Source organism: Odocoileus virginianus, chromosome 8 (genome assembly GCF_023699985.2).
Source record: "Odocoileus virginianus isolate 20LAN1187 ecotype Illinois chromosome 8, Ovbor_1.2, whole genome shotgun sequence".
Taxonomy (NCBI): domain Eukaryota; kingdom Metazoa; phylum Chordata; class Mammalia; order Artiodactyla; family Cervidae; genus Odocoileus; species Odocoileus virginianus.
Window position 1 is genome coordinate 14,358,221 of NC_069681.1, and position 20,106 is coordinate 14,378,326.

At 38.8% G+C, this 20,106-nt stretch overlaps 2 protein-coding genes across 2 annotated transcripts in view; one reads left to right on the forward strand and one right to left on the reverse strand.

Annotated features, from left to right (window-relative positions):
• The window catches only part of GTF2F2 (general transcription factor IIF subunit 2), a 136,336-nt gene that overhangs the window by 99,948 nt on the left and 16,282 nt on the right, over positions 1 to 20,106 (forward strand). The window contains exons 6-7 of the mRNA XM_070471201.1: positions 11,406 to 11,505; positions 19,743 to 19,886. Coding sequence (XP_070327302.1) covers positions 11,406 to 11,505; positions 19,743 to 19,886 — 244 coding nt within the window. The remainder of the gene's footprint in view (positions 1 to 11,405; positions 11,506 to 19,742; positions 19,887 to 20,106) is intronic.
• On the reverse strand, positions 7,703 to 10,458 carry LOC110144598 (small nuclear ribonucleoprotein E-like). The gene is made up of 2 exons (XM_070471151.1): positions 10,440 to 10,458; positions 7,703 to 8,153 (listed from the first exon to the last, which is right to left on the reverse strand). Exons 1-2 carry the CDS (start codon positions 10,456 to 10,458, stop codon positions 7,867 to 7,869), a joined length of 306 nt encoding a protein of 101 aa, XP_070327252.1. The 3' UTR covers positions 7,703 to 7,866.

Here is a 20,106-nt window from a genome sequence, read left to right on the forward strand (position 1 = left end):
CACCAAAATTCCAGATGTGCATGTCTCTTACACAAAATGAAATTCACAGATGTGCATGTCCCTTAAATAAAATGGTATTAATACAGTTGGACCTTATTATCCGCACATTTTGCATCCTCAGCTACAGAAGGCCGCCTGTATTGAGTTATAAGTACAGTTCCTAGTCCTTTTGACAGATAAGCTTTTACCCACCACTCTGGGAATCATAGCAAAGTATTTAGATTTTTTCTTTTCTTGGAGTATGGAGAAAGGAAATAAAAGTTCTTAAAAATGAAACAAGTATTTTTGTCATTCATCATCCATTGAAGTTTAGGGTAATTTTCAAGAGTAGCTACTTGGACATGTCTTGAGAACTAACAAATGATCCCTGGTTTGCTGAACTTTTTTCCTCTGAGTTTCTACTTTGTGCCTGTACTAAAATGTTAACTGTTTGATTGACAGGAAAAGCAGAAGCAGTAAAGGTTTTTACCTCAAACGCTGTTTCCTCCTTCTGCCCGCACCCCCTTCTGCTTTGCCTGCCCTTGTTCTTCCCCCGTCACACACACACTTACGTTGAAATACGGTCTTTCCAAGGTGAAAAACAGTTTGCTTTCAGGAGATGGTAGAAGAAATCATGCTTGACATGGTCTAAAGAAAAAACACATTGTAGTGAATAAGTTGCAGGTGACCAAAGTTCATAGTTCTTCAGGCAGTCTGTCAGATCTAATCCCTTGAATCTGTTTCTCACTTCCACTGTATAGTCGTAAGGGATTTGATTTAGGTCGTACCTGAATGGTCTAGTGGTTTTCCCCACTTTCTTCAGTTAAAGTCTGGATTTGGCAATAAGGAGTTCATGATCTGAGCCACAAACCAAAGTTCATAATTATTTGAACAAAAACTCCAGGCAGTGTAAATCTTAGGTACCCTTTTGATTCCCAGACTCACAAGAACCGGTTGTGTGTGCTGTCTTCTGACCCCCTTCCTCCAGTTCGGTTATCCGTGTGGTACTTGGATACGACCAGAGTGCTGGTGACTGGGAAGTAACGCCACTGCATAGGCCGAAGGCGGGCTTCCGTAGTGGCTCAGGTGGTGATGCCTGCGATGCAGGAGACGTAAGAGACATGGGTTCCATCCCTGGGTTAGGAAAGATCCCCTGCAGAAGGGAGTGGCTACCCACTCCAGTGTTCTTGCCTGGAGAATCCCATGGACAGAGGAGTCTGGCGGGCTATAGTCACGGGGTCACGAAGAGCTGGACACAACTGAGTGACTAACACAAACAGCCTGAAGGTAGTTACTGAACATGCCTTCAAGTTTAAGGTAATAAGTGGATTACTTAACGCAAGAATATGAGAGAAAAGGAAATTACATAAGGTAGTAAAAATATTCTGGCCTTTGGGTCAGATACTTATATTTTGGACTATTGAGTGGAGATTCTGTATCTTTTAGCTAATGGAGGATCCTCTCTGAAATGTTGGTGTGATGTATGCTCTTCCTGGAGAAATGACGATTTGACAAGGGATTGAGTCTTACAGTGTTTGGCTGTAAAACAAAAATTAGGCAGGAATTAAAAAAACAAAACCAAGACACTTACAAAGTGTCTTCATTATGCTCTCGTTGTTTTACCTTACCCAACACATACCAAAAGCTTGTGGGTGACTGTTGTTTGTAACGAATTTAGGAGCAAGCAAAGTCTGCTGTGAATTTTCATTCCCTCACCAATGAAAGAAGTATTCTGTCTGTATTGTCCTGTACGGTATCCACATGTGGCTGTTGAACACTTAACATGGCTGACGTGTCTGAGGAAATGAAGTTTGCACGTCACTAGTGGCTGCTCTATTAGCTAGTGCAAGTGGATAATGGAGGGTTTTTTTCACTTTGTTGGGTTTTTCCTGCAGAGTGAAAATTAAGCCTTATGTGTTTTAGTCTCTTCTCTGAAATGGCAGATCTGGATGTTAGCATGTGCTGTGCTGAGCTTAAGTCGCTCAGTCGTGTCCAGCTGTTTGGAACCCCATGGACTGTAGCCCACCAGGCTCCTCTGTCCATGGGGATTCTCCAGGCAAGAATACTGGAGTGGGTGGGTTGCCGTTTCCTTCTCTATATTACTGTAAATCTTATGATATGACATCCAAATTACCATTATTGATTAATTGCAGCCTAAAACTTTGCTTCTTCTCTTCTTTTTTCCCTCACTTGCTTATTTAAAACATTTATATTGCATGCCTAATTTCTAGGCCCTGGGAATATGAACAAGGTCCCTGTTTTCATGAAGCTTAAAATAATTAACAGGTATTTGTAAGTCACTTAAATTACTTAATTTTAATGTTTACTCTCTGTAATCCTTCTAGTACTCCTTCCAGGTAAAGATATGTTTGATTACTTGTCAGTTGCAAGTGCTGAAATTTTTTCAAATCCACATTCTAACAAACAAATGTGTATTGGATTGGCCAAAAAGTCCATTCAGGCTTTTCCTTAAGATGATATGGAAAAACCCAAACGAACTTTTTGGCCAACCCAATACTGTTAATCCTATTACTATTCCTCTGAGAAACTCTCTGTCCTGTTGAAGCTTCCTATAAATGTACTGTCTTAAAACTAGGCATCGTCAGAACCTTTTGGTATTAGTAGATCACCTGGTTATTCCCTACCTTGCCTTTCCCCCAGGCTTCTGAGCTGAGCCTTCTTCGGCACATTGCGTTTTGTTTTCTGACTTGGGGCCAGAAGATGTCCTCTCGCTCACAGGCAGCCCCAGCGCTCTGGCTGTTCCTGCTTCTCCTTGCAGGGACACTTTTCTCTTGCTCACCCTGCAAATGTCAGCCTCCTGCTCCCCTTTGGGAAGCACTGTTTACCTCCTTCACTGCTTTACTCCCTCCTTTTCAAAAATGAAATCAACATCGTAAGATAATTTACCTTCTTTTGTGAAACCTGTCATTTTAAGAATAGCATAAATTGCAGTCAAATGCAGCTGGAGCACAAAGGACAGATGAATGCTAAAGTAATGATATTTACATCATAAAATGACTCCTACACATTGGCAGTTGCTGATGGAAACACTTGTTTTTCAGTGATTTTGGAGTTGCTTATTTTATGTGGTTGACAACCAGATTGGCGAGGCAGTATTACTTAGGGATTTTTGCTTAGGCAGGAGAATAGTCTTTATGTATATAATGAGGTGTTACTATGGAATTTGTTAATGCGGGATTCAGCCTTTTCTCTTGTGATATAATTGTCCAATAAAGGTGTCATTTGTTCATTTCTTTAACCGATATTCATTGAGTTACTTTTACATAAGATGCACTAAGTGAGATCAATGAAGGATTAATTGAATAAAATATGTAGACTTGTCTTCCCCAGTCTGCCAACAGCTTAGAGCAATAGAAATTTGGCTTTTTTTCATTGTTTTAGATTTTGACATTTAAAATATTTGGAGGGTGTTTATACTACTTTTTTATTTGAGAACTGAATTCCCATTACAGTGTGTAGATTGTAATACACTATAATGAAGATCTTTAAGTGACTTTAATAAGGTGGATTATGAACCATAATTATAGCCAGTAGCTAGTGACATTGATGAAATAGGAATTTTTTTTCAGTGTTATAAAGAAGAATGTATTGAAAAAAAAAAAGAAGAATGTGTTGGACGTCCCTGGCAGTCCAGCAGTTAACACTCCGTTCTTCCCATGCAGGGTGTGTGGATTCGATCCCTGGGCAGGCAACGATGATACTACATGCTGCTTGGCATGACCAAATGTTTTTTTTTTTAAAGAGAGAATGTGCTCTTTTGTATGTGTGTGTGTAGAATTGGGCTAACTGAAAGCAGGTGGGTACCTTCAATTTCCTTTCCAATAAAGGAAAATTGCTTTTTTTGAAATGTAGTTGTTATACAATATTATATAAGTTTCAGATGTACAACAAAGTGATTCATAATGTTTAAAGGTTATATTCCATTTATAGTTATTATAAGAGAATTACTTGTTTTGAACTAAACCCAATGAGCTTTTAGTTAGAGATGTTATTTAGTTATATGGCCTTTTAGGGAGTGTATAGATTGAAGCTTTGGGTTAAAAAAAAGAAAAGATCTGAGTTCCGTTGTTTTGCTTTCTATAAGGAAAAGGTAAGATTGAGATGTAGGCAAGAGCTTTAACACAGTTTCTACAACATAGTAAATACTTTATAGATGTCTGTTGGTATGGTTATTTTATTAGTGTTTTCGCTCTTAGGTTATGTAGCCCTTGAGCTTTTCCTTTGATTGGAAAGTGAGAAACTGACCCTTTAAATAATATTCTAGAAAGACTGGTAATTCAGTGCATCCTAGTCTTCTAAGACTGTGGGCATATACTCTAAACTGTCCTGAAATGGTGGTAGTAATTAGCACCACACTTTTTTTTTTTTTTTTTTTTTTTTAGTGGTTTGTAAAATTAGGGTCTAGCTGTGTCCAAATGATCACATAGTAATATTTTTCTATTATTATTTCTTGAAAATAACACCATGTTTTTAAATTTTCTGAAAAAAGTTAAGAATCTGTTTAAAAAAAAAAGATTAGTTACTTCTGGGTGCCTGGGCCCGCGCTGCTGTGCACTCAGGCTTTCTCCGGTTGCAGCGCGTGGGGACTATTTGTTGCCTCGTGCAGGCTTCCCACCCAGGTGACTGCTTTGGTTGTGGAGCACGGCCTCTAGAACAACAGGCATCCTCCTGGACCAGGGATCAAACCCATGTCCTCTTCATCGGCAGGCGGATTCATAACCACTGGACCACCAGGCAGATCCCAGGCCAGTTTTTTCAACGATTGGGACAATAAAGCTGTCAGCTTTCCCCGAGTCCAGCCCCAAACCTCTGTGTGTAGTTTGCTGTTTCAGCTGTGCAAACCAAATATTTCCTCATTATATTATTTTGTACAAGCCTAGTTTTAAACCTTATTTTGACTTTGAAGGCGTGTTGAGGTCAGTGATGTTTAATTTGGTACATTGTTCAGTGGTGAAATGCAGTTGCAAATTGTTCTGACACTTCATGGGATAATGTTAAATGAATTATTTAGTGTTAAGTAAAGAACCCTGCTAAATTATTTTAAACTATTCAAGTTAATTAAAGTATTTTAAGATTTAGTTCTTTAAAAATATATTTTCCATCCATAGGTTAACCTTTTGAGTTTTGAATCTTAAGATATCCTCTTTTAATTAAAACAAAACCTTTGGACTTGACTTTTTAAATGTATAATAAGAACGTTAAATTTTTAAATTTAAAAATCTTTAAGCTCTGGGTTGTTTCGAGAGAGCAGCATCGAAACATGTATATTATCTAGGGTGAAACAGATCACCAGACCAGGTTGGATGCATGAGACAAGTGCTCGGGCCTGGTGCACTGGGAAGACCCAGAGGGATCGAGTGGAGAGGGAGGTGGGAGAGGGGATCGGGATGGGGAATACATGTAAATCCATGGCTGATTCATGTCAATGTATGACAAAAACCACTACAATATTGTAAAGTAATTAGCCTCCAACTAATAAAAATAAATGAAAAATAATAATAAAATAAAAAAGAAAAAAAGTTAATTCAGTGTTTTCCTTTATATATTTAAAAGATACTTTGAGGATAAAAATGGCATGACACTCTATGGATGATGAAATTGGCTGTTAGAACTTCTGCATTAGAATGGAAAGGAGACCATGCCACCTAAATCTGAATCAGGATACAGTGGCTGAAAATAAATTCTAGTGTAAGAGTATGACAAGAATAAGCTATCATTTATAAAAATGCACTTAACCTAAACACACTGAAATCCCAAGGAATTTTCAAGCTGTGAAGTAATGGGAACAATCATTTAATGTGGAAAGAAGAAGCCAGTACATGCTTCCCTCCTTGAATGTCTCATAAGATCAAATTGTGGAGTGAGGTGATTGTAACAGAAAAGGTAATTTAGTGGCAACATAAAAGCTAGAATACCATTTAGAGAGGCCAGGCCCCTGAGAACTGATTGCATTAAGGGGATAGGCCTAAGGTTAGAATACAGAGAGAGGCGTTCAGGAACAGGCTGCCACTTGTTTTTTTTTCCCTCCAAAGGATTTACACATGCATAGTTCTCGGTTCAATTCAGTCACTCAGTCATGTCCGACTCTTTACAACCCCATGGACTGAAGCACACCAGGCTTCTGTCCATCACCTGCTCCCGGAGCTTGCTCAATCTCATGTCCATCGAGTTGGTGATGCCGTCCAACCATTTCATCCTGTCGTCCCTTTCTCCTCCTGTCTTCAATCTTTCCCAGCATCAGGGTCTTTTCCAATGAGTCACTTCTTCACATCAGGTGGCCAAAGTATTGGAGCTTCAGCTTCAGCATCAGACCTTCCAGTGAATGTTCAGGACTGATTTCCTTTAGGATTGACTAGTTTGATCTCCTTGCTGGCAACCCAGTCCAGTGTTCTTGCCTAGAGAATCCTGTGGACAGAGGAGCCGGGTGGGCTGCTGTCCATTGGGTTGCACAGAGTCAGACATGACTGAAGTGACTTAGCATGCATGCATGCATTGGAGAAGGAAATGTCAACCCTCTCCAGTGTTCTTGCCTGGGGAATCCCAGGGACACAGGAGCCTGGTGGGCTGCTGTCTATGGGGTTGCACAGAGTCGGACATGACTGAAGTGACTTAGCAGCAGCAGCAGCATAGTTCTAATCCTTTGTAAACATTCCTATACCTGTCTGCAACTGTTTGTTTCCTTCTAAACGTTTATCTCTCAGTCACTTTGAGACATCTTCTCGGCTTGGAGGAATCATTTCCGCTGAGTCTTTAGGGCTTCACCTCTTACGAACATGGGCTGTCCTGCTTCAGCTTACCAAGTGCACATCTTGGAGTTACTCTTTACTTCGTAGTAGCACACAGTCAGTTCTCATAATACCAACCGCCTGCCCTCTTCAGTCCTGCAGATAGCCAGGTATAGGTAAACATTTGTTTAATGTTTGTCTTCCACTAAGCAAGTCTTTTCTTGGTAGGCATAGGCACCCAGAAAATATCCTGATGCTGGGTAACATTGAAGGCAGAAGGAGAAGGGGAAGACAGAGGACGAGATGGTTGGATGGCATCACCTACTTGATGGACATGAGTTTGAGCAAGTTTCGGGAGATGGTAAAGACAGGGAAGCCTGGCATGCCGCAACCCGTAGGTTCACAGAGTCAGACACAACTGAGCCTCTTAACAACAACAGGAATAGGCACCCAGTAAAGATTTGCTGGGTGACTGCCTGCAAGAAGCCTCTTCTAAAGTCTGGGCATGGCACAGCTGCAGCCATGGGGATGCACATGAGGGAGAACAGTGGATTGAGCTGGAGAGGGAACAGTTGCTAGATCCCAGAATGACATGCAGTCATGGGAAGAAGCTTGTGCATCACCCAAGAGCAGTTAACAGGCCGTTGAAAGATTGTAAACCGAAGTCCATCTTTGGGTGGATATCTCCCTTCTAGGTCTCTAGCTAGTGCTTTCTTCCTAGTTTATAGAAACTCTACTTGGCCCATGAAAACAAAGTAACACAATACATACAATTTATGGTTACATGTACAATAAATTTCTGTAGACATTTCTAGAGTACTTTTTTTACACTTCATAAAATGACAATCTTATATAGTTAAAGGATGTATATAGATTTGTAAATTGGAAGAATTAAAATATATTTTAATACTGAAATAACTATACTCAACTTGGCAATCACAGTTAAAAACAAAACCAGTAGTATTTACAGCTTTTTTTTTTTTTTTTAAATAAAAACAGTCCCACAGCATTTATTGTCATCTGGTAATAACATAAGCATGAGCAGAACAATATGAATACATGTTTTAGAACTACATCTCTAACAAAACACCTAAAACAACCAACGGTATTGCCAAACAATTTCTCACTTCATTTATCACTTCTAGTTGGAGACACTTTGGAGCAGAGTAATGTTATCTCCTTTTAGCATGATCCAACCCAGTTGTTTTCTTGACTTTGTTTTAGAATGAATCTTTGCTGCATCATCTAATACGAGGTTCATATACTCATCAAAACCAATGATACAGCCTTCTATCTGCATATTCACTTGCTCATAAAGCCACACCTGAATCCACGATCTGTTTTGCAAGTATCTGAAGATGAGACTGATGGGCTGCACCATCACCTTTTGCACCTTCTGGCCCTGGCCCCAGTATGCCGTGCTGGAAGCTCACAAGCACCACACTGCTCCACACTCTCAGAAAGCAACTTCCGTAACAACCAGCATCTTTCAAATTAAAAAAAGAAAGAAAGAAAACAACTAATTGGTAGATCTCTAATATCTCCTGAGGAATTTGGTATTATATATCAAATCTCAAAGAAAGGCAGTGCCAAAGAATGTTCAGATTACCATACAGTCGCAGTCATTTCACACACTAGCAAGATTATGCTCAAAATCCCTCAAACTAGACTTCAGCAGTACGTGAACTGAGAACTTCCAGATGTACAAGCTGGACAGAAAAGGCAGAGGAACCAGAGATCAAATTTCTAAAATCCACTGGATCATAGAAAAAGCAAGGGAATTCCAAAAAAATGCCTACTACTGCTTCATTGACTATGCTAAAGCCTTTGACTGTGTGGGTCACAATGAACTGTGGAAAATTTTTAAAGAGATGGGAACACTGGACCACCTTACCTGCCTCCTTAGAAATGTGTATGCAGCACAAGAAGCAACAGTTAGAACCAGACATGGAACAAAGGACTGGTTCCAAATTGGGAAAGGAGTACATCAAGGCTGTATATTGTTACCCTGCCTATTTAACTTCTATGCAGAGTACGTCATGCAAAATGCCAGACTGGATGAAGCTCAAGCTGGAATCAAGATTGCTAGGAGAAATATCAACAACTTCAGATATGCAGATGACACCACCCTTATGGCAGAAAGCGAAGAGTAACTAAGAGCCTCTTGATGAAAGTGAAAGAGGAGAGTGAAAAAGTTGGCTTAAAGCTCAACATTCAGAAAATGAAGATCATGGCATCTGGTTCCATCTCTTTATGGCAAATAGATGGGGGAAAAGTAGAAACACTGACAGATTTTATTTTCTTGGATTCCAAAATCACTGTGGATGGTGATTTCAGCCACAAAATTAAAAGATGCTTGCTCCTTGGAAGAAAAGCTATAACATAACAACCTTAGCATATTAAAAAGCAGAGATAACACTTTGCTGAGAGAGGTTCGTATAGCCAAAGCTATGGTTTTTTCACTAGTCATGTGCGAATGTGAGAGTTAGATCATGAAGAGGGCTGAGTACCAAAGAATTGATGCTTTTAAACTGGGGTGCTGGAGAAAACTCTGGAGAATCCTTTGGACAGCAAGGAGATTAAACCAGTCAATCCTAAAGAAAATCAACCCTGAACATTCATTGGAAGGACTGATGCTGAAGCTGACACTACAGTACTTTGGCCACCTGATGTGAAGAGCTGACATACTAGGAAAGACAGTGATGCTGAGAAGGATTGAGGACAAGAGGAGAAGGGAGTGACAGAGGATGAGATGGTTAAATGGCATCACTGACTCAGTGGACATGAGTTTGCACAAACTCAAGGAGATAGTGAAGGACAGGGAAGCCAGGCATGCTGTCGTCCGTGGAGTTGCAAAGAGTCAGACACCACTTAGTGACTGAACAACAACCACCTAAAAATAAGCAGAAGGAAACAGAAAAGAAGCTCCATCCAACAAATTAATAATAATGTTATTAAAAAAAAAGTTACCTTTTATATGGCAAGTTGTTCCTTTGAAGGAATTTTAAATGAAAATTATTTCTAAAGTCCCATTAAAAGAAAGTAATATATTATGTTCAACATATATTATTTTTAAATGAGCACCATTTTTTATAGCTTTCAAACTAACCTTCCAAGAAACAATATTTCTTTTTCCTATTAAAGAAGTATACTTACTTTTCTGATTATAAAAGTGATAGATGCTTATTACAGAAAATTTAGAAAATATATGGGAATTTTAAATGCCTTCATTCTGATCTCTTCCTATCTTTCATGTTAAGTTCCACTTTCTTTAAAACTATATCTTCTTTTTTTTGGCTGTATCAAGTAGATAATTTTCTAATATGGTTCTCAATTTCTTTGCTGTGATCATTGATTTCACTCGTTCCTTTGGAGTTCATTTAACTTCTTGCTGAAATGAATCCTTGAGTAGTTCTCTTGGTGAGGATCCATGTTTTTGTAAGAGTATTTTTCTTTCATTCTTACTCTTTGATTATAATTTAGCTAGATATGGCTGGCAAGTATTTTTCCTGTAGTGCTTTTAAGTTAAAAAGTCTAGAGGTACAGTGGTGCCTTTTGTCCAAGGGAGCTGGGAGGGGGGACCGGGATGGGGAATACATGTAAATCCATGGCTAATTCATTTCAGTGTATGACAAAAACCACTGCAATGATGTAAAGTAATTAGCCTCCAACTAATAAAAATAAATGGAAAAATAAAAAATAAAAAATAGTTACTTTGGAAAAAAGTAGTCATTTTGGAAAGCTATACCTTTTCCCACCTTAAAACTTTTTTTTTAGATTTACTGTGCTCATATACCAGAATAGTTTAATTTTTAAAATAAGTAGTAAATGGTTGAATGTGAGTCACTGGATATGGTAATACATGTTGTTGTTGTTCTTTAATTGGTAAGACGTGTCAGTCTCTTTACAGCCCTAAAGAACTATAGCCTGCCAGGCTCTTCTTGCCCATGGGATTTCCCAGGCAAGGCACTTGAGTGGGTTGCCATTTCCTGCTCCAGGGGATCTGCCCACCCAGGGATGAAATCCACATCTCTTGCATTGGCAGGTGGATTCTTTATCATTGAGACACCAGGGAAGCCCATGGTAATATTTAGTCCAAAACAAAATCTCCTAAGATTGCCGTTTGAATATGTACTAGTATTTTATAATACGCTGTACATAGTGTCATCTGTTTATTTTGTAGTTCTTTTTCCAAAAGCGCTATTTTCTGTTGTGTTTTAATTCAGATGGGTCACTTATCTGCACTGTCCAGTGAAGCAGCTGCTAGCCCGAGTGCTGATGTGTCCTGTTTTTATATACTTCTGTCAGATGAATGGAAGTTTTGTACAAATACCTTGATTAGTTTTAGACCATGTAACTTAAGATAATTCAGTTTTACATGCAAATTTTTTTCCCCACAAATTTAAAGCTGGTTAGCTTCTTTGTTTTAAAAGTTAAGGTTTGACTACAGTATAAGATTTAGAAGGAGGTTGTAGAAATAAATGAGATGGTTTGTATGTTTAGCTGGTGGTCTGCTTTCCACGTTATAGTCATGTATAGTGTGTTTTTGAAGTATTAAGGCTGATATCTCTTCTTTGTATGTGAAGTATTAGGTCTTGATAAGAAGAATTATCGGAATACCTGTTCAGGTTTCACTCTAATAAACAAGTAAGTTTGTTGATAATGCCTTCTGTTTTTCAGATTGCAAATAGAAGAATCTTCCAAACCTGTAAGGCTGTCGCAGCAGCTGGAGAAAGTCGTGACAACCAATTACAAGCCTGTTGCTAATCATCAGTACAATGTAAGTCTTCATATCTTTCTTCATTCTGGTCTGTCTTTAATGTCATACTCTTAGGTTTTGAAAGGACCTCAGCAGTCACACAGCTTGCTGTCAGCTGCTTGAGGTATCCAGGCTTAGTGGGCAACGTAACAGTTTGCCGAGCTTAGAAAGGTATTCACTCTATAGCCAGAGTCATACAATGAGAAGAAGACAACCACTGTTGAAATGACTGCTGAAAAGTTTTTCAGAGAAATAAAACATTTCTTCAGTGTTTCTAATGTTTTGAAGCATAGTATCCTTAAAAAAATATATTAGCTTTAGAGTTTTTTTCTATACTTTTATAACTGAGAGTAAGATCATGAACCAATGGTCATTCTTCCCATTATTAAGATTGCTTTGCCTAGTTTCAGCTTTTATAGGGATTTTTACAGCCTCACACTACTATGTGAAGTGTGGGCTGCCTGTATGTAAAAAAACTTTTTCATTAAAGTATATTGTATGTACTATATTTATTATATATTATTGGAAAAGGAGATATCAACACACTCCAGGGTTCTTGGCTGGAGAATTCCACGGACAGAGGAACTTGGCAGGCTACAGTCCTTGGGTTAGAGTCAGACATGACTGAGCGACTGGCAGACTTTATAAATATATAGTGTATATATTTGTACACGTACCCAGTTTATGTATATATATAGTACACACATGTGTACATGTTATATGTACTTCGTGCCAGGCAGTACTGCGGTTCTAACTTGTCATTATTGATGTGATCCTTACTTTACAGATGAAGGATCTGGGGCACAGAGAGATTAGCTTCCTTGAGGTCACACAGCCAGTAATCAAACTGTCCAGATATTGAACCATGGAACCTGGTTTAAGAGCCTTGCAATTTTTTTTAATTGAAGTATAGGCAGCTTACAATATTGTGTTAGTTGTCGGTATCCAGCAGAGTGATGTGATTATATATATGTGTATGCATGTATATACACGTGTGTGTATATATGTGTGGTGATGGTGTTAGTCGCTCAGTTATGTCCGACTCTTTGTGACCCCGTGGACTGTAGCCCGCCAGGCACCTCTGTCTATGGAATTCTCCAGGCAGGAATACTGAAGTGGGTAGACATTCCCTTTTCCAGGGGATCCTTCTGACCCAAGGACTGACTCTGGGTCTCCTGCCTTGCAGGCAGATTCTTTACTTTCTGAGCCACCAGGGGAGCCCGTGTGTCTGTGTGTGTGTGTTTCTTTTTCGTTTAGGTTATTTCATATATAGCAGTATTTATCTGTCCATCCCTCTGCCCGTCTCCCCTACGATGACCGTACGTTTGTTTTCTGTGTCTGTGAGTAGGAGCCTTCCTCTTAAGAAACCTGTGTTGCTGTAGACCCTTAGCAGTGCCTGAAGAGCTAAGTGATTTGGATCTTGAGGTACCTGCAGTGTAAGGAGAAAGTGACGATTTTCTGAGAATAAGAGGAAGTCCAAGTTAAGTCAAGTAGCAGCTGAGAGTTGATACCTTTGTGTCCTGCTTTGTTGCTTAAGATTTCCCCTTGATACTGCATTTAGGAAGAAATGAATACCCTTTTTTAAGTTTTGCCTTTAAGTTCCAAGCTTATCAAATGATGCAGGTTAGTATCTGCCCAATCACTACTTTATCAGATTTGAATATCTTATGGTTATTTTATGAAGACAGGTAGCAAATGTAGATGCCTCCAGGGCGAAGCAGGCATCTTCTTGGGTAGGATGCTAAAATTTAAGAAGGTAAATGGTGGAGACTATGATGAACTGAAGTGCATGTGCCCCTTCTAAAGACATCCAAATTTTAAAAATTGCTACACTCTGTTTCTCTCTATTGTTTATAATAGGAAAAGACTAGAAAGAAATGTCCAAAAATAAGGATTAATTCAGTACTTTAACAATTGTTATTTTTTTAGTGATAGGTGCTAGAGTGATTTTATCCTAATTGTCTTTTTCATGAAATCTTTTTGAATTCTTGGAATTGTCGATCTTTTTTAATTGTTGGAATTGTCACTGGTGAGTACCTATTGTCTGAGAAGTGAAAGTTTTACTGTGTAAAGTTTTTCTGTTGCTATGGGAAAAGGAGGAAAGCTAGGAAAAAGTGTTAGTACTTAGCCATGACAGTGTCCTACCACAGTTACCTAAGATCTGTCTCCTCTGAACAGAAGATGTTTTTTGTGTTTTTTTTTTTTAATACCAGCTTTGTGCCTGAGATACCTACTCTTGGCGAACCAAATAAATAAAGTTTCTGTCTTCAAGGAGCTACCATTTTTTTCAGTTTCTCTGGTCTGTTCAGAGAAACTTTCAGACCCTGTTCTGGTATAATCTATATTTCCTTTGACCACATTTTTAAATTGCAATCGTTTTTTTCTTTAGTTCCATTACAAGGGTCGCTTTTGTTATACTGCTACATACCATCATTTCTGAGGCAAAAGGAAAATCTCTTTTAGGTCAGAGCTGGCACTTTTGCTTATATCAAAGCTCTGACCTCTAATTCATGTTCAGAGTGACGTTGGCACTATACCTACCTGGCAGGTATAGAAGGGCAAATTCCAAGTGTCATATTTTTGGAGTGCTTTTCATTGCTCTCTTTTTACTACTAAAATAAATACAAATACATTGTATTCTGAACCACTTGTTAGGATATAAAGCTGTCACATCCCTTTTAAAGAGACTCTTTAACATCAAGTGACATTTCAGTTCATGGTATCAACCTTTATTAAGGTTGTCATAGCATGAATGAATCATTAATATTAATGTAATTATAGTGATGAGTCATATAGGAATCTTTAATTAACAAAGATTGTAAGCTACCATGTTACGTTGCTTGAATCTTTAGTGATTCCTGCTTCCCCCCCAACATGGGAGTATGTCGGAAATTGGTGGAGGCACCTGTGTAGCTCTTAAAAGCATAGTCAGCATTATAATAAAATCCCAACTGTAATAAGAGTATAAAGCTTTTGTTTTTGTGGTCAGGGAACTAAGAGCCCACAAGGGGAGTGACAGGGGAAAAAGGTTGTTTTTTTTACTGATAGAGTCATATAATCCAAACATAGAGTCACTGATGTGTAAGACTCCTTTCAACCACCTCCATCCCTGACTGCAGGTAAGGGTGCCTGTGTATGTTCCGTGTGCTGGTTGACTTTGTGGACATCATTATCCTGCCTGTGTAGATGTCATAGTATTCTTTTATGTAGTCTCCTGTCCTAGGACCTTTCTCATAAGGAATCCCTTTTCTCATAAGAAATCGTGACCTCTGTTGTCTAGACAGTGGTCTCAATGCTGGCTGTAGACTAAAATCACCTGGGAAGCTTTTAAAAAAGAAGAATACCTTCAGAGATTGGTTGTATTGATCTAATGTGGAGGCCAACTATCTTTAAATTTTTTACCTAGGTAGTTCTAGCATTCAGCCTCTGATCCAAAGAGACAGGAAATTTTTATAGTTCTGTCTGCCATCTCCTGTGGCATGGGGAGCAAAAATGATACCTGGAAGGGAGACCAGGAAGTCTCTCCTTTAAACCTAAGGCTTTTAGAAAGAATTAGTATCTTCTTGTCTCTATTATCAACTTCCTCCCCCCCTCCCACCCCCGCCCCAGCTTGAAAAAAAAGACTTCCTTTTCCTTTTCTCCCCACCCGGCAAGAGCTCTTGGTCTGAAAGTGATAGAACATTAGAAAAAACTGAATTAGAAAATTAGTGTTGGAGGGAGCAGAACTGTTACATAAAATCTTGAAGTAAACCCCCAGGAACTAAAAAGAAAATTTATTATATGCATACTCTGTTTCATTCTGTGAAACAGAATGTGTTAACCAGCTGTGTTAATCTTCAGAACTAAGGTTGTTGAGGGGGTTTTTTCAGCTTGGCTTTTTGTTTGGTTTTTAAGTATTTATATATATATATATTTATAAATATATATATAAATTTGAAATTTTGTTGATTAAAGTGGATGCCTGCAGGACTGAATCTAAAGGCCTTTCAGCAATATTTGCCTACTGTAATATATAGTATAGTATAAGAATACTACATGGTTTAAAAAAAAATGCTACATGCTTTGTCCATTTGAATTTGCACACCAAAGTCTGATCAACCCTAAAGAATTAATTTCTTCCCAAGAGATAACAACATATTAGGCAGAAATAGAAGCACTGGGGGTAGGGGAATCTTTCATAAGGATTTAAAATGCAAACCATGATATTCAAGGCTGTCAGGCTCACTTTAAAAGTTAAAAACCTCCACAAAGACTGCCTTGACAAAGCAATCAAAGTATTTCTGCAAACAACAATCTAGAAATTTACAGACATCTGTATTATAATATTTTAATTGGAAGTGGGTGGCATTTATAATTTTAGTCAGGGATTATTGTCTCAGTAATGACAATTGAACAGCCCTATACCACATCCACAATGGGTGCTCAACATTTGGTTGCAGTTCAGTATTGAATAATTTGTTTTATATTTTCAAAGTAAAATTGTATATGATGGAATTTGGGGATTATAAAAATTTGTACCTGGAGATGAAAGTTCTTTCTGAATTGACATTTCTATGCAGCTGGTGATGACTTAGCTTATGGTCACTGGGGGCAGATGTCAGTAACTAAAATTCATATAATACAAAAGCTATTTTTAGTCTAATAACTAGCCCAGTAGTATTTTGTGGTGGCTGCGAACAAGTTGGAAATCTGATTGCTTTGAGTGTCTTTCCTTACAGTGCCAGTGCAAAACAAAATGCCCACAGGGAAAAGAGCTAAAAGGAAAAGAAATAGCATTATCTCAAAACAGTAGTCTTTTCCTAAATAGACTAGTACATATCATGTGTAGTTTATTTGTGGAATTAATTTTTAGTACAGAGTTATAAGTACAATATTAAGATTGCCATTTGTACACTGATGAGCTTAAAAAAGAGAAGTTACCTCAGGGATATTAGTTTTGGCATGAATATACTTAGTTGCTAATAATTTAATGATCATGGGATCATTGTAGTCCCTTTTTATAATCACATGTAATTTGGAACCACCTGATACCACAGGTATCAGGGTGATGGATCCCTCTTGAACATTATAAAAAAAAAAAATTTAAATAACGCTTAAACATTATAAAAAAAATTTAAATAATGCCATACTACAAAAATTTTATTGAGCCATTAATAGGTATGGTTAACACAGAAAGATAAGCATACAAGTCTTGTCTGTTTTCTCCCCATTTTAAAGGAGGAGAGCACCAATGTTAAATGCAGTGTTTTTGAGATTGAAACATGTAAACCAAGATTTAAAAAGAAAATTTTCTGTGTATAATTGGTACTTTTCTCACTGCTCATTAACATTACAGATCACAACCTAATCTGACTCTTAATCAATACCTTCAGTATTGATTTTGAAGTTTCTTTCTAATGTATTCTCAGTTCTTATCTTTAGTCCTTTTGGGTCTGACCTATGGCTCTTAGGGTTGGGACACCTTGATAACCACTTTTTCTCTCCACTGCCGAGTGGACTGTATTCCCTCACTAAAGTGGACTATCTTGCTTTGCCAGCATGTTTTGTTGCTTGAAAACATTTTTCCTGTTCATCCTCCTGGCTTCTCGAGTCATTTTACATGAGGAAGAGAGGGCTAACAGTGGAAGCTGAATATACCATAACTTCTGTTTCATATTTCCTGAATTTAACTTTTTCCATCTTCTTTCAGCATAAATTAAAGCTGGGATGGAAGAGAAGACAGAATATCGTACAACTGTAGCTCCGTACTGAGAGTACAAAAGCATAGGTTTTGCTAGGTTCCCACCTCTCTGTCTGGTTTTTCCTGAGGACCAGTGACCGCTCGCTGAATGAAATCCCACACCCACTCAGGCCTGTGAGAAGGAAACAGTCTTTCTCCACTCTCCTTAGTCTGATTCTGCCTTCCTCTGTTTTGTAAACGCCAAGTTAAGTTTCTCTTATCCGCCACTTGGTCGGAGTAAAGGGTTATCATGTCCTTATCCAATGGTCTGGACTTTTATACTCTTTCCTCCGGCCCTGCTTTCTAGACTGTCCATCACAGTGGACAGAGCAAACCCTTTCAAGCACAGTGCAGCTGTGGAAAGGAATTTCCAGATGCAAACTGAGTACAGTTATACACGGGGGAAAATATGACATATTTTAGACATTGGTCAGCAAAGCAAGGCTTACACTTTAATCACTTCCGTAATGTGATTCCTCTTTTTAATCCAAAGACCCTCCTTTTTGTAGATCTGTGGGCTTTGTCTCGGTCTGTCATGCTTTCTTTCTCTGTCATACAGGCACTGTCTTAGCTCTATCCTCCTTTTAACCCGAGAGAAAGAAAATTCTATCTTGAGTGGCCCTCAAGTCCATCTCTTTTGGTCTTGGCTATAGCTCTGCAGCCTCCTTTCTCGCAGAATTGGGGCAGAATCTGTGCTTCTGCCTTTGACCACACGTCCATTTTTTTCCACCTGATGCTGGGCTGGGTTTCATTCCTCCCCAGCAATACAGTCTGTGCCCTGCATTTATGCTTTTTTCCCAACATCACAAAGTTGTCCTGGGTAACTCTGGTCTCTTTTACATTACTACATTGAGAATACTCAAGGCCTGCTGTATACATTTTAGTGCATGAGCCTTAAGAGAGGGATACCTTTTGAAAGAGAGTATCTTATTTACTCCCATATTTTAGTGCAGTTGGTTTTGTTGTGTAGTGGCTAAGTCATGTCTGACTCTCTATGACCCCATGGTAGCCCATCAGGCTCCTCTGTCCATGGGATTTCCCAGGCTGGAATACTGGAGTGGGTTGCTATTTTCTTCAGTTTCAGTGCAATACCAAGCATCTAATCCATGCTTACTCTATTGAGGAGCTGAACGGATTTCGAGTTTTACTCTCTAGGTATACATATCACAAAAATTAAGACATTCAGTTTAGTGCTTTCTCCTTGTCTAGCTCCTAATTTTATTTTTGAAAGACCAATACTGTTGTCAGAGTTACTTCTTGCCTCTAATTTGAGTCTATGATTATATTTAAGGTATATTTTTAGTTTTAACATCAATAGAAATTAGATTTTTTTTTTTACATCTCTTTTGTTAAAATACAGAGAATAAGCCTAACCATATGAAGCTGGAATTTGTACATAATTTAGTTGTACGTTTTGATATGCATTTCTCCGTCTTTGAAGCTGGTCCCTATCTTACAGTAATTCTGTTGATGCACAAAAGGTTGCTCTCTGACAGCTTTTACCCAGCCTGCTGATGCTTTCTTGACCAGGTGGGCTGCTGCAGTCTCTATTGTTGTTTAGTCACTGAGTCATGTCTGACTCTCTGCGACCCCACAGACTGTAGCCCAGCAGGCTCCTCTGTCCATGGGATTCTCCAGGCGAGAATATTGGAGTGGGTCGCCATTTCCTTCTCTAGGGAATCCTCCTGGCCTAGAGATCAAACTTGCATCTCCTTCATTGGCAGGCTACTTCTCTACCACTGAGCCACCAAGGAAGCCCTACAGTTTATATATATCTGTCCTCTAACAAGTTTCTGAGGCTTTATCAAGATAAAGGTTATCTGTAAAAACAAAAGAAATTAAAAGCTTAATCAACTGACATGAATGCAAGCAAATTGCATGTTTTCAATAAAAAGTTCACTTTTTTACAAATGCACACATCTCTGGCTGGTAACATCAGCAGAGAGTTTATACATTCTCTTCGTGCCATTGCTTACTTCATTTTACAGAAGAAGCCAGTTCAAGGAGGTCACGGGGTTGGGAGGAGAAAAGGCCACCCGTCACCACCCTTGTTCTTTCCTTTTTACCAAGGTTTCCCAAGCTTTTCCTCCCTAGAAAACCTGTTATCTAATCTGCCTGCCCCTCAGCCTTCTTCCTGCCCTGAAAAACTCTCATTTTGAAAGATATTATCTACCAAAGGACATGGAGCAGATAAACTCTTTTACTGTATTTTGGGTAATCAAAAACGAAGAGTTGCAAATAGACTTTGTGATCCACATGATGTGATTTCGGTAAAGATGGGCTTTGGGGGAGGAAATGGACACATTACATAAAGCTTTAGGGAACAGTGAAAATGGTTTACAGGTGGGCATTAACCTTCCTGGAGCCTTACAGGTCTGAGGAGCCCTCGGAGCGGTGAAGGCCACAGGTACTGAGCCACCACTCTTTGACCTGCTGTCTTGCAATTTAAAATCTAATAGTGGAGGACGGAAAAGAGTGCCTGTGTTTCAGAGTGAGCACATTGAACTGATGCCTTCGGGATTTTTGCTTTTTCACATAGATTGAATATGAAAGGAAAAAGAAAGAAGATGGAAAACGAGCCCGAGCTGATAAACAACACGTTTTGGACATGCTGTTTTCAGCTTTTGAGAAGCATCAGTATTATAATCTGAAGGACTTGGTGGACATCACAAAACAACCTGTGGTATGTATATGCTCACATTGATCCTTTAAACAGATGTAAATAGGCTTCATTAACACCGCTTTGCTGAAGAGAAGCGTATTGTGAATTAGTCAGTTCAGTTGCACCTATGCTGGTATCAGGCTTTGCTCCAACATGGAAAAGATGTCTCAGTATAGTCTTTTTTCTTCCTTCCTGTCTTCCCCTTTGCTTTCTTCCTCCCTCTTTCTTTCTGTTTCTTTTT